Below are 16,070 nucleotides of genomic sequence, written 5' to 3' on the forward strand. Positions count from 1 at the left end.
CACCCACCCATGTTGCCTACACCATGTAGTAGTCTAAAAGAAAATTGTGCAAGGGTATGTGTACCATGTATAGCTAGTACCATTGTCAATAGACGTGATAGTCATTTAAATTATATTTTTTCAGTAGTGAATGACCTTATATTAGGGCAAAAGGACATAGGTACAAGAACTTGCCCGTCAAATGATTGTTAATCACTTAAATTATATATTTTTTTCAGTTTGTTTATTTTAGTATATTCATATGCAGGTGAAGTTGTTAAATACACCCAAGTGGAAGCCTTCGTGCCTCCAAGTGACTGCATAGATTATATCTTATTTGGTTTTCACTATTATTCATCAGAATTGGTCAAATGGACAAAGATTCTCCATAATTAGATGGACCCAAACCGAGCAACAGAAAATGTCAACTTACTCACATTGAAATTGTTCTAATTACCAGAGAGAAGAAGCAACACTCTTCTCTTTTGTTTGATACATTTTTTGAAGGATAAATCACACACCCCTAATTATACTTTGAAATCTACACCTCTGTTCAACCGGACTCAACCATCAACCTATCTGCTGAGGACACCTATCTTTCAAATAACTTCAGGGACCACCAAGCCACACGCCCTTTTGTATGTTGTAAAGATTATTTAACAAACCAACATAATTTCGCAAATGAAGATTACCCATGGAAAACATAGAGTGATAATTATATAATTTGTAGCTGAATTCGTTTTCTAATTACTTGGAAGGCAGTTCTCACTGAGTTAGGATTTTTGAATATATACTTACTGAGTTTGAGAACACAAGATATTGTGCCAAACATACAATACACATTCACCCGTTTAAAAGTCCAAACCCTGTTTGATTGGAATATAGTTGGTAAATGGAGCTAAGGTTGACAATGTAAAACAAGACAGACTATGAACTTAAAAGGTCATCAAAAAAGTTTGGATTTAAATAAAATCTAAAACAGCTCATCCATAGACGCATTCACAGGTGACTTAGTTATCATCAAAGCTATAAATTGAAGACTCTACAACTTCCTAATCATCTTTCCCTCTGTGCATGTGTCTGTAAGCAATATGGCAATCCAAAAGCACGTTGCATTTCTTCTACAGTTTTTGCTAGTTGCTCTTGTTTTTGACATCGCCAATGGCTATCCGCTAAAGTTAGGGTTCTACCAAAAGACGTGTCCCAGGGCTGAGGCTATTGTAAAAAGGACAACAGCAAACTACATTTATCGTGCTCCTTCTCTTGCTGCTGCTTTGCTCCGAATGCAATTTCATGATTGCTTTGTGAGGGTATGTGCAATAACAACAACCATTGCTTATTTATTTTAATTAATCTTATTAACTGTAATTTAAGATAGAAGATGTGTCATGAAATGATATATATGACGTTTCTATAGGGATGTGATGGTTCTGTGTTGATAAACTCTACCACAAGTAACCAAGCCGAGAAAGACGGAATTCCCAATCTTTCCCTCAGAGGATTTCAAGTTATTGATGCTGCAAAAACTGCTGTAGAAGCAGCATGTCCTGGTGTTGTCTCTTGTGCAGACATCCTAGCTTTGGTAGCTCGAGATGCAATCCACCAGGTATTTAATTGTCACAATAGATAAATGAAAAAAACAATCTATATTTTTTTTTTCTTTTCTTATATATAATTAAGCGAGATCTGAGGTTCACTCATAGACATTCAGTAGGGCACATTAATGGTGGCGTGCTTATGTCTTTTACATTCTTCTAAAAAAACCTACGTATTATTTTTTTCTTTTTCAGATTAAGGGCCCATATTGGCCAGTGCCATTAGGGAGAAGAGATGGAAGAGTATCAATCGCATCCGAGAGTTTTACACTACCTGCTCCTTTTGCCAACATTACTCAACTCAAAGCACAATTTGTCTCCAAGGGTCTGAGTGTTAAAGACCTGGCCGTTCTTTCAGGTATTTGATCAGTACATTTAACTGCAATAACTAGTGCATAACAAACGGATTTCCCTTGTAAATTAATAATTCATAATACCATGCATTTCCTTTTCGTTTTACTCTTTTTGTAACACCTAAGATAAAAAGACATTAATATTGCCTAACCTGCTATAAATCAATTTTTTAATGGAGCAGTATATATGAAAAATGCAACTTTTTCTATGGTAGGAAAAAAACAAGGATTTTGGCTTTAGAAGTTAAGCGGTTTATCTTTTTCTGAACTTATACCCCTATATCTCTACTGTTTGTTAATAACCAATATAACATATGAAGTTATATTTGTTTAAAGGAGGACACACCGTGGGGATTTCACACTGCTCTACCATCGCCACCAGGTTGTACAATTTTACTGGAAAAGGCGACACTGACCCATCCCTAGACCCGAGGTACGTACCTCAATTGAAAAGAATATGCTTTCCAACCGACAAAACCACACTCCTTGCAATGGATCCGGGTAGCTCAAAATCATTCGATGAGGACTACTACAGTGTTGTCTTGAAAAGGAGAGGCTTGTTTCAGTCCGATGCTGCACTTCTAAATGATAAAACAACAAGTGCTTATGTCAAGCTTCAAGCTAAGTCTCATGGGTACACATTCTTTAAAGATTTCCAAGCATCAATGGTGAAAATGGGACAAATTGGAGTTCTAACTGGAAATGCCGGTGAAATCAGAAGACATTGCGCTCTAATAAACTAAAAGAGTTGAAGTAATTGTGTTTTTCCCTCAAAACTAACAAATTGAAGAGTGATTTGATTTGAATAAGAGATACTAAGGTAAGTCATCCTTGTTACTTCCACAAGATGCCTTATTTCTGTTCCAATTTATTGTTGCTTGAATGTTGGTGCTATGTAAAATTCAATTATCTTAGACATAGAACATATTATTTCTGTAAAAGGGTGATGTTAATTTTATTATGGAGTACATAACTTATTGTACAAACACTACAAAAAAAAAATCGTTTTAGTTACTGTCGTAGTAAAAAGCTATAGATAAAAGACATTTGTCTTTCGTAGAAAGCCTCATCATAAGCACTGAATGGCTGACATTGGTCTGCCAAGTAAAACCCGTGCGTCATAAGTAATAGAGGATTAACATTTGCCTGTTATAAATTTATGACAAACATTTCCAACAACCATTTTTCACGTCATAATATTTGACATTTTTTTTTACTTGAAATGTATATTATAACATACATTTATATGTCATCATTTTACGTTCTTATAAAAACATATACAATTAAACCCTTATAAATTATTAATTTAAAGAGCTGACTTATGAGAATACAACTCTTCACAACTCTTTGTTGCAATACGAGAATACAGTGCCTCAACTCTAAAGGGCAATTGAGAGATTTAAAGATGAACTCAATATAGATTTGAAGTTCACAAAAAAAACAAGTGCCTATAGATTCATTTTTACTAGACAATTCTAGAATTTTTGGAATATTTTAGTAATTATTAATTTATATTTACGTTGGGACCAATATATTTACATTGGGATTTCAAAAAAAATTATTATTTTATTATTTTATCGATTGAGTCAAATTTTGTACTGGTCCCAAGTTGGAACCGGACAAATTATTAATTTGATCGAGGTTATTAATTTATCGAGTATTAATTTATAGAAGTTCTACTGTATTATTCTAAATATACTAATATTCAAACTAAGAGCATCTCCAATTGGCGTTATTTGACATGTGAAATATTAATAATTAACATCAAAAACATTTTCTTTTTCCATCGGAATGATTTTATTGTTGGATCTATTGTAAAAACAACTTCTATTCTATTAAATGATTTTTTTAGGTTTCAAGGTTTGTAACTTAGTATAATTAACTCATTTTTCAATAATGTTCTATTCTAATCACCTTATTATGTTTAACCCTTAAAACTTTATTATTATTTTTTACCAATGATTTTTTTAGATTAATCTTCAATAGTTAAATACTAAATACTTTTCTAAACATGATTTGAGCGTTTAGAATCAAAGTTGGAGCATTTGAGAAGTATCAGAACAATATTTTCTCATGGATAGGCTGTATCAGGAGCAACGTTTGAATACTCTTACCGTGTCTGAAAGTACCGAGGTGAAGGATCATATGCATAACTTTAATAGGATCATCTTGGATTTACAAGGTGTAAATGTAAAGATTGAAGATGAAGATCAAACAATTATCCTCTTATGTTTAGTAATAAATTCTTATAAGAATTTTGTTGATAACACGTTGTATGGTAGGCAACATTGTAAAACTCGGCAAAGTAATTGGACTCGGACCTCTACTGAGACAAGTTCAGCCTACTCTTCCAAAAAAACTCAAAAATCAAACAAACTCAGTCAAAAATTGGGCAAACTCGGACTAACTTGGTCCAACACAAAACCAAGCTATTTATTTTTAACCAACACTTTCACTAAACTTGACGGTTTAGTTAATTATGCAGTTCACTAACACACGGTTCATTTGTGTTGAGGGATTCTTCAAGAAGCGTTCCTTTTATAACCTCGATGTGCCAAGATCCTTTCATCTAATAAGGGATGTGGGACTACATCTTTTTTCCAAAAAAAAAATACATTCCTTTGTTCCTTATATCCCTTACGCACAACACGGACATACATAATACCCTGTATTTGTTCCTTTTATTAGTACATCTCGTGTTCATTCCTTCGTATTTAAGTGGAGTTTGTCTTTAGAGTTCTATAAGTAATTGATAATGCTTAATTTTTGTTGTTTGGGTCAATTTTTCTTCTAAATAACGACATATGTCTTCACCGAGACTTAAACCCAGGACCTCTCATATGAGAGAGTCACTATTTACCGCTAGACCATTGGCCCTTTGATATATATTTTTGATATAAAGTGAAAATTTTAGCATTTGTGTTAATAAATAAATTTCTTAACTTAACTACATTTGGTGTCATGCTTTAATGGATCTGGTTCACCGTGTGTATTTACTATTTGTCGCTACTACAAAACAGCCCTTTAATGACGCGCAAACGATGACACTCGCTGATAGAGGACGCGCTTTTGTGCGTGCCCTAAAAAATAATGTCAGTTTTGCAAAATTTGAAGGATAGAGGACGCGCTTTTGTGAGTGCCCTAAAAATAGTGTCCAACAAAAAAAATTAAAAACACGGAGGGTACCTATCATAACAAAGTGTGTCGTCTACAACTATCGCTTTATATTTTTCTTTATGAACGCGCGTTCTCCAATTTTTTAATTGCTGGGGGGAATGAAATCCAAAAAATAAAAAACCCCGCCTTGATACTCTCGTCCTTCTTCTTCTTCTTCGTATGTTGTAAAATCCTCTTCAATAAAAAGAAACCCTAAAACCACTGTGTGTAAAAGATCGATAATTTCATACTTGAAGTTCCTAAAATCTTCATTGATCAAAAGAAACCCTAAAACCCCGCCTCATACTTGAAGTTCCTGTAAGTGCTTTTGTTATCTTGTTATGTTCTGCAATAATCTAATTCCTCAACGTCGTTGAGGAGGGGTTATTTCCGTCGGTCGGTACTCTATCCCAGTGCATTATTCAAATCAAGATCCATCTGTGTTGGTTTGGACTGGTAGTAGAGGGGCAAAGATGTCTAGGCCCACGACCGAGAATCAGAAGATCCAAAGCGTATTACCCAACTTAAACCCTGATCAATGTTTCTATGGATTTCCTTCATCAAAAACGTCTCAAGTTCTTCAACGGGATCAAGGGGTACGCTCGCATAATAGAACAGAATGGAAAGGGAGACGCAAAAAAGGAATTACATGGGGTTTAATCGATATTCTTCTTTGTGAAAACATACAAGGTACCAAATTCCATTCTTTGATTTCGAAGGTGTGCTCAAGACAAAGATTACATGCTCAAGACAAAGATCACAGGTCCATTTTCACCCAAGTAGCTTAATTTTCACTCTTTCTTAAATCTCGCCATCCCTATCTCAGTCTAAAAACCCGAGCCCCTCTCCTTTTTCTTCCCATTCTCTGTAAAACCCCTCACGATCAAAGCCATCTTACATTTCCCCTTTCGTTTATAATCTGAGATTCTGAGGTAAAAACCTTTTCGATTTTGTCACGTTTTTTTTAATCGAAGCTTGGGAGGAAAGAAAATTACCTGGATCGATGTTCTTGGTGTGAAGGAAGTCAATTGCCAAGAAATTGTTGGCCCCTAAACAGAGAAGGAAGTCAATTTCCAAGAAATTTTTGGCCCCTAAACATAATCTAGGTAAAAAGAAGACTGTGGATCAAAAAGGTTCTATTTATCTACAAAACCCCGAGCCACAGAATGATTGAGTTGATGTTCAGGGAGTAGGTGATGACAAGAATCTTTTAACTATCAGAAGTTGGAACCAGTGGCCAAATCAAGTACAGAGATAGAGAAGGAGATGGATATTGAGAAGATGGATGATGAAACTGAGTCTCCAGAGGATAAAGAGGAGCATGGGCTATGGCTACATACTGCTGATATAGTGATGGAAGAAAATGCACATGGTGATGATGTAAATCAAAGTAATGTAAGAGATGAAGACAGCTTCAGAGGCTGGGAACTCAGTTTCTGTCAATGTCGACAAATCTGATGCACATTGTTGTTGTTGCTAGATGACATGTCAGAGAGTTTCTGCATTGATTCTCCATGTGGGTGTCCATCTTTCATATCTATTAAATCTATATGCAACCATTTATATCTGCAGGAAGCTCGCTTGTCACTTCAAATATGGGTCACTGAGAAAACAAATGGCTTGTTAAATGAAGAAACTGGAACAAATGGTAATTCTTTTGTTTCAATTAGTCAAAAAGGTGATTAATTGTCATTCCTACAAAATAACTAAATAAAAAATTATCAGCATGTTAGACTAACAACTTTAGTAGGAGCAGATGCATTTGATACTTTAACTATGTAAGATGCCAATCTTCTTGCTTTGTTTTCACATTAAAATTTCCAAATGTTATACATATAAATGTCTCTAAATTTGTTTAAAATTCTTCTACTGAATACTTATACCTTCATCATGTTGTATTTTCTATTCTTTCAGTAAAAAAGAGATTAATGGCCATCGACCCTTGTTTGACGGCCCCCAATGTATAGATAAGAAGGTACCATTCTCATCTTACCTTGAGGAACAGTAAACAGAGCAATTTTATCTCATGCAAGTTATGAGTTTCTTCTTGGATATACAGGAACAAGCTAACACAAGCTCTGTGACAGCTGGAAACCATCAAGTTGAGAAGGTAATCAACCACTTTTAGTTATCTTAATGGTGCTCATCAATGATGAGGTCACTCTCTTTGTAATCCAATGCATGACATAAAAGTGACATACACAGACACTTCTGGTGCCATACGTATTAAAACCATCAAGTCCAAAGATTTATCTCCTTCATGGGTCTGGAAAAATCCCATTGATGACAATCAGGTCAAAGAGGAGTCAAAGTTACATACACTAAAAGATCAGCCTGAAACAAGAATTGAAGCCAACAACGAGCTTTTTGCAGATATAAACAAACAACCACATAAACCATCGTCAGGTCCGGTTTAAAGCAAGGGCAAGGAGGGCATTGGCACAGGGCCCACTTTTTTGTGAGGCCCATTTTTTTTAATACCATGTTCAGTTTTAGCCCAATCAAGACTCAAGAGAGTCTAGAATCGATAGCGTAGGGTAGAAAGCAGCGTCGGAAGGCAGCAGAGCAGGCCAACAGCGATCACGAGTCACGACATCACGTAAACACATTAAAAAAAAGTAGAAGCCAGAAAAAGGCAGAAGCGATGGGTTTAACGGCATTGCGACAACAACAACTAACAGCCAACAAGAACTCATTTGCTCGATTAAAATCAGTAGACTCTCAAGTCTCAAGTCTCAGTGCAGTCTTGCTAATGTAATCAATAATCAAATCAGGTAAACGACTATGAATTATCACTTTATGTCTTCATGATTAATTTATCAGTTTGAGTGTTTGACATTCTATAATTGAATCACTTTATCAGATTAAGTGTTTGATAGTATACCAGATTGAGTGTTTTTGACAGTTTATAATTGTCTAATTGAATACTTGAATTGAAATCTTGAATGTTGAATGAATCACTTTATCATATCAACAGTTTGTTGTATAATTTTTTTATTAGAAAGTGAAATCATCAAATCACTTAATCAAATTTTCTGAAATAGATTAGTAGAATGCTGAATGAATGATTTTATCAAATTTTCTAAAATGGATTATTAGAAACTGAAATCATCAAATCAAATTATGGGATTATGTTTATTGTATAATTGTTTATCATTAGTTCATTACCACTTTATCATATTATTGTCATTAGTTAATGTTGAAATTCTGAAATTTGATTTAATGTTGCATCAGATTATAATAGATTTTTAGAAATTGAAATCATATTATTTGATTATGTTAATTGTATATTTGCTTTAAAAAAATATGATTATCCCATTATCAGATTATCAGATTATTTATTTCTTCTTTAATAATAATTTCCAACTTAAAGAAAATCCCAAGGTTATTCATTTCTTCTTTAATAATAATTTCTTGTTCATGAAAATAACATTTAAGAATCCATTTTCAGCTGAAGAAATTGGCCTTGAGGGATCAAAAGTCTGGATCTTTTGATGGGCAATTTGGTAAAACTGAAGACAAGTAATTGCCATGATCTTTTGATGGGCAAGTTGGTGATGATGAAGATATGGGAAAATCATTAGCCCTTCAGCATAATTCAACTTATTTCCAGAAAAATTTAACTTATTTCCAGCAAAGTTTAACTTATTTCCAGTTTTCTAGTTTTCATCTTAATTAATTTTCCTGCTGTAACGCCCGTGTTTCTAGACTAGGCATTAATATTGACATAATGGTCTAGGTTAACCTTTGTAACTCATTTAGAAGAAATGAAAAGGAATTATGTGATTATTATGTGTTTTATGCTTAATTATTAGGGTTTAATAAATTAAGAATAAAAATGAGCGTCAAAAATTAAATTTTAGATAAAGCCGATATCTATTAAGAAACTTGTAGTGGGCGTGACAAGGATTACGGATATATAAAGAATGCCGAAATCCGAGTTATAACGAAGAAGTTATGACCTGTCGAAGTTTCGCGATAAACCGGCACGGTGCTGAATGTCGTAAAAAGTGAGTTTTCGATAAACTACTTTTTAGCCTTAGTGATCTAAACGAAACTCGTAGTATTCGTTAAACCGAGAAGTTCGATAAAAAGAACGTCCAAATCTGACTTGGTATGAGGAAGTTATGATTTTTCGAAGTTTCAGCTTAGCAGTAGAGAGCTAAAAACTCGAATTTTAGATCGAGTGATTTTTAGCCAACACGACCTAAACGAGAATCGAAGGTCTCGTAAATAGTAGCACAACGGTAAAAAGTCTGATGAAAACGGACGTCGGATGAAGAAGTTATGAATTTTTAACGGATTTCCTGTCCCGGTCTGTTAAAAATAATAATATAAAAATTAAAGTCAAAATTAGCCGACGAAGTCTAAACGGAAGTTGTAGAGCGTAATTTTACCTACGCGTGCATATAAAGAACGTAAAAAACGGAGCTCGTATGCGAAAGTTATGGATTTTAGAAGTTTTTGCACAAAAACCGAGAAAATTCGCATAGTCACGATTTGCCACGTCACCCTCGCTTAGAACGTGCCACGTGTCCGAGATTGGTGAGTCAGGCGAGCCATTTGTCCGAGCTGCTGAGTCATCCGAGCACCTGGCCTTATCCGAAGCGGTCCAATCAGGAGAGGACAGTGAGGCCTTCGCACGTGCAGCCACCTGCGCACCCTCGCCTGCGGACCCCACCACCAGGACCGAGGCTTCGGACCAATCACAAGAAGCCAGCAACCACTTCGCACGTGCAGCCTCGTGCGAGCCATCCCCTGCGAGTCCTCGGATCAGCACACCTGGAGGCTTCTCAGCCGTCGGATCAGGAGCTTCGGCCCCTATAAATAGGAGGGTGCGAGACCTCCCGGGTATACTTTGAAAATTTGTCATTTTTAGCCCTTTTTTCAATATTACTTTCATTTCAACTTCCCTCGAAGCCCCGGTATCAATTATAACCCTCGAATACGCCACGAAGTGCCCGAGAAGCCCGAAAAATTTATCTTTTCGGTTTTGAAGCCCGACCCTTCGTAGAGCCCGATTTCTCAATAAAACTCCCGTTTTTATTAGAAACGATCGTTTTAGGAAACGAATTGCTGCCCGATTTTCATTAAATCAGGTGAGTGTATAGTTACTTTCACCTTACACATAGATATGAAGTATTTTATATAAAATACGTGCTGTGTGAATATTTATTATTTGTTTATTTGAGTTGGATGTTGAAGGTGTGATTTATACATGTTTTTAAATAATTTAAACTGTATATGTATTTTTATCTCCAAAAATGTTGGGTAAAACATGGGTAGATGAAATAATGAGTGTGTGATGAAAGGTGAGTTGGATAAATGAAATGATCAGTGATATAGATCATAAGTTGAGGGTGAGTTGTGAAAGGAAATCATAAGTTGAGGGTGAGTGGTGAAATATGAGATAATCCCTTACCCAAACGGTGACCCCCGTCATTCAGCAGAGTAGGGATTACAACCATGGACTATTCTAGATGGTCTGTGGAACACTAGCAGGCCCGCAACCTGTAGGTGTAATGAACTATATGTTCATTTGGAGTATTCTAAAAACCCATTGACATGTATGACAGGGGTGAATACTGTCAATAATACTGTCAATAAATAAGAGCTATGAATTTAGCCCCTGTTGTATAAACCTTGGTGATGGTATGACCTTGTGCCTATTCCTTAGGATGAATCCTTAGGAAGGAGTGATAGTTGAATCTTAGGGTAAACCCTTAAGAAATTAATAAGATAATGGGGTTGGGGTAATTTGGTTGATTGATTGATGTTTAAGTACAATAAATTTATTTATTGTGGGTTGAAAACCCTATATGCTCACCAGGCTTCCAAGCCTGACCCACTCAGCTTTTTATGATTACAGGTAGTGGACCCCGAGCATAGTCGGATGATGATGATGAGTGATTTATGGATTATAGGCCAGTAGTTATAAATAACTGTTGTAAGGCTTATAATGTATTGTTTATGCTTTTGATCTGTATCAGAACATGACATCCCGAGGTTTTAATATAAAAAGGAAATTATATATTTCTTAAAGAAAGGTTTTGATAAACTTTTATCATATGTTGTTTTGGGGACCAATTCCTCAACATCTTTTAAAAAAATTCTCTGATTTTATTTTAAAAAGCATAAATTAAATCAGTCTTTTCTGGCCGAGAAATTAGGGGATGTCACACCTGCCCTTGACAGGATATAAAAATATGAAAATCACTAGGCCTTCAACAAAATTTAACTTATTTACAGTTTTCCCATCTTCTAAATTCATTTTTTGGGTTACTTTCAGGTTTTTCTATCCATCATTATTCCAAGACAAATTGATATTTATATTTGAGAAATGGGCTTATCTTCTCAAATATGGAAGAAGAGGAAAGTTTTGTCCTTTCAAGTTGGCTAATGTAAGTTTCACTTTTATCATAAAATCTTATGTGGAAGTATTCAAGTCAATATTATTATTGCTGTCATGCCAAAGAAGTATACAAGTATTGTATATTTTCTTTTCTTAATATAAAAACAAAAAAGTCAATAGATTACCCCCCCCCCCCCCCTAATTTATCTGAAAGCAAGAATGATATTATACCAGAACAATTTTTAATGTATAAAACCTTAAATAAATTTGTTAACTTAGACATCACCTTTACAAATATTTGGAAATGAAATTTGAGTGTATTTTAACTAAAGAAATCACCTTTACAAATATTTGGAAATGCAATTTGTTAACTTAGACATCACCTTTACAAATATTTGGAAATGAAATTTCAGGGGTATATGAGTAAAAAAACACACTAGCATTTCTGAACCCACAAACAAATGCAAGCTTGAAAGACTTTAGGGGCATATTAGTCAACTAACAATGTAACTAACAATGTAACTGAGCAAACACAATAGTCATTGTTGGGGAATTTCGAATTGGGTTATAGGAAATCTGGATCACAAACAGGAATCGTGTAAACACTTTCCTTGTTTGATATTTCGACCCTATATGCCTTGGGTATCACGAAATCCAAACTAGGATAATTCCTGAAGTAACAATTCTGATTTTAGGCACAAAATCAGAATCAATTTTGAGAAGAAGATAAAGAAGAAAACGTTTCTGTGTTTCTGTGTTTCAAAGAAGTCGTTCTTTCCCGGACTGATCCACTCCACAGATAAATGAGAACAGTTTACACCTTTCAGAAAAGACAGATTAGTCCTTGAATTTGCATCTCTAAAGAATGACAGATTAGTCCTTGTACTGTTCTAAAAGGTTAGGGTTCGGTACTAACAATGTTTAGTAAATACAAGTGTGCACTCCCACACCTCCTAACTTGTATTATAACTAAAACATTATTCTTGAAACACTTGTTAAATCCATTACACTAAAATATATTTGGTGATCAAATCACCAACAGTCATGACCCTAAATAGAACATGAGAAACAGCAGCAACTAGGTGTAAATGCCACAGCTACAGGGGTAGAACTACTCGATCAACATCTGGTTGGTTTTGTTTTCCCAAAATTATAGAAAAGCATACTCGTTAGTCGATTTTTTTTTTTTTTTTTACATTTTGTCCCTTTTTCCTTTCTATTAATTCATTACTAGAAAAGATAATATCATTATTTATGGTTGACCCTCTACTTTTATTTCCATGGCAGGTCTTATTTGGGTCAAACATGACAATGGTTGTTCAAGATCCATCATACCCGATAACCATTTTCCAATAATTACCATTTTATACAATTTTTGACATTTAAAAAGTCCTCGTTTATTTGTATAGAAAGCATATCATCATTCTTTGTTAGTGAAGCTTCTGTTCGCTAATACTAGGTTCAGATTTGTTTGATAATTGGTATAAACTGTGAAATTTGTTTAATAGTTTTGCATTTCTAAATACAAGGGTGAAATGGCATTTATTTACTTATTCTGGTAAATGAAGTTGCATCATTTCAAGATTTCTGCATATTAAATGATGTATCTATCTGCCCATGAGTTGGCATATATTTACATGATTACATTGTCTAAAATATGTGACTGTAGTGAACTCTGAGGTGCTTTCACATATATTAATTTGGAGTTTTACATATTCTACTCTTGTGTAGAATCACTGGAACTGAGTGGCCATAATTTGAGGCTACAGTGAGTGTGAATTACGGTTGTCACTTGTTGTCCTACTCCTAAGTTGGCTTCTGTTACCATATCTATTTCTACATTCCAATAGTGAAAGACTACAAATTCTGGGCAAATACTTACTATACTATTCTTCAAACTAGTCTAATCTTGTTTCCTTCAACAAGTATAGTTTTTGTAATAGTATCTGTCTGCTTTTTGCTTTATTTACCCCAACATTCTTTTTTCACCACCATTGTGGGTCACATTTCATATATAGTATTTGGGGTTTGTTGTTGGGACATTCCGAGAATTGAGCTCTGGACCTTTCGCACCCAAAGCGGGAATCATACCACTAGACCAAATGCCTACTTCCTTCATATGTCTCTTTTTGCTGCTTATCACTTAATTAGTTGAAATATTTATTTGCTGACATCACATTGTCTCAAGTCTGAAAGACCAGTGAATATGGGTAAATGGTAAGCCATGATGCCAACATCACCATTGATGTCTTTTCTGACCTCAGATAGGAGGGAGTGGATGATTAATATCAGGGTAGTGGAGTACTATAGGTCTTCAATTTTTTTTTAGTGTTTGTGCTTTAATACAATATTTACCTACTTATTTTCAGCTATATATATTGCTAGTATCAACTTTTTTTTTCTCCCTCTTTCTGTTCCCCTTGTATGCCTTGCATATTCATATCATCATATGTAGGATGGAGGTCATCTTTGGAAGTAATCTCTTTACCCTTTGGTGGTGGTGGAGGTATGCCTGTCTTCATCTAACCTCCTCCGCTTGTGGGCCTGTGGGTGTGCAAAGATGATCTCAATTCTCAACTAATCTCAGCTTATCAACTTTTATTAAATATCAATCGTTTTTTTTGTCTGAATGGTTATGGTTGCATTGAACAAAATTCTCAAGACACTGAACAGAAGATAGAAAAGAGGCAAGACCCACCCGTACACATGATTCACTATATATATATATATATATATATATATATATATATATATATATATATATTGCATTTATACCCATTTTTGTTGGTTAGCTTGGTTTTCTACATCAATATTCTTATTTTTGAACTCTATTGGATACACATTTTTGTACGTTAGAAAATGCTTGTGTTGATACCCATTAACCTCCTTAATAGTGTTTGTTTTTGTGGTATTGAAAATGGTGATTGCAGATGATGTCGAATCCGGAGTTGATAAGAATGGTGACAGATAGCATGAAATACATGAAAGCTGAGGACTTGAGGCATGTTGCAGAACAGTTGAAGTCAACTCGACCAGATGAGATGACAGAGATTGGTGAGAAGTTGGCCAATGTAACACCTGAGGAGCTAGCATAAAACAGGTAAGCATAAAATGCCTATCGCCTCTCTGTATGCGTTTCTTTTTCTTACTCATGAATTATCCGAACATGTGAGAGAATTTATTTTTATTTAAAAAAAATTCAACTCCTTTAAATTCCAGTCCCTTTGACAGATCCTAATTTCTTTGAAAATATTATGAAAGAACAATTATTTAATTCTTGTTATTTGCTTTAGTTTGTGGCTTACCAAAGATTCTTCAGGAAGCTAATAAGCGAAATAACAATATGCTACCACCTCCATGGGCAATAGCTGTTATGTTCATCCTAGGATTTAACGAATTTATGACACTTTTAAGGTTTGTTTGTTTTCTTGTTTTTCTAAGTAACTTGTTAATACTCAAATCCACAATTCACAATACACATTGTCTTGTTTTGCAGGAATCCATTATGGCTGCTTGTTATTTTTGTGGGTTATCTTCTTTTCAAAGCTTTGTGGGTCCAACTAGACATATCCGGTGAATTTAGCAATGGCATGGTGAGTTCCATTCCATCTAAATATATCGAATCATAAAGTCATATAATAGCAACATACTTCACAATTTCTCCCACTTTGTTCACAATTTATTTATTTATTATTTATTCTTTTTCTTGTTTCTTATACCTTTTTTTATGTTTACAGCTTCCAAGAATTTTGTCTTTATCCACGAAGTTTCTTCCTACAGTCACAAATCTGCTTAGAAACCTAGCCGAAGAGGGGCAAAAGCATGTTGCAACCCAACCACAATTATTAGGGAGTTTTCAAGGGGTAGTTTCGTTATCTGGCTCATCTGGTGTAACCATGGAAAATGGAAATGGAACCGAGTACACTAGTCCTACCACACATGTCAAAGAGCAATAAGTTCCACCAATCACTCACATCCATTTATTTGATCACACACTTGTACACATGCATGTCAAAGAGCAATAGGTTCCACCTATCACTCACATCCATTTATTTGATCACATACTGAAATAATCATATTTAAAAAAAAATTAATAATAAGTTTTTGTTTGTTAATATAAAAAATTATATCAAGGGACATGAAATAATAAGTTGTTGTTTGTTAATATAAAATTTAAATCCCTGCATTATACATTTGCTTAATTAGGTTAATTTGTATAAAACATGTGGTTGCAGGAATCCTTTAAGAAGTGTTGTAGCCAGCTTGTTGAAGAGGAAAGAGGAATGACACAAACAATCAAACTAATTTGGTCAGTTTCACGACATCAGTAATTAACATGCATGCATCCAATTTGTTTTGTTAGGACAAGTAATAAATATCATGTTCTTTCATATTAGCTCTTTCTTTAGGAAACCATTAGTCTATTATTTTAATCGGGCATCTTATCACAAAATTGAACCAAAACATTGGTTTGTTTAGTTATAGTTGGAGGTGGCTTTTGCTGGGATATTCTGTTTGATCTATATGGTTTTTATTTTAATATAGTGTCGTTCTAAAAAAAAATGTGTTTTATTTTATGGAGTTTGTTTCTGATGTAGGTACCTGAAGGATATGGAATTGGGTGTTTTGAGTGAC

At 34.6% G+C, this 16,070-nt stretch overlaps 1 protein-coding gene across 1 annotated transcript; it reads left to right on the plus strand.

Annotated features, from left to right (window-relative positions):
• Positions 1-1,026: 1,026 nt before the first annotated feature.
• Positions 1,027-2,913, plus strand: LOC145134239 (peroxidase 27-like). The gene is made up of 4 exons (XM_079069114.1): positions 1,027-1,289; positions 1,397-1,585; positions 1,770-1,932; positions 2,264-2,913. Exons 1-4 carry the CDS (start codon positions 1,071-1,073, stop codon positions 2,668-2,670), a joined length of 978 nt encoding a protein of 325 aa, XP_078925240.1. The 5' UTR covers positions 1,027-1,070; the 3' UTR covers positions 2,671-2,913.
• Positions 2,914-16,070: the final 13,157 nt, after the last annotated feature.

The sequence above is a fragment of the Lactuca virosa genome, chromosome 8 (genome assembly GCF_052849685.1).
Source record: "Lactuca virosa cultivar CGN04683 chromosome 8, Lactuca_virosa_CGN04683_v6, whole genome shotgun sequence".
NCBI classification, from domain to species: domain Eukaryota; kingdom Viridiplantae; phylum Streptophyta; class Magnoliopsida; order Asterales; family Asteraceae; genus Lactuca; species Lactuca virosa.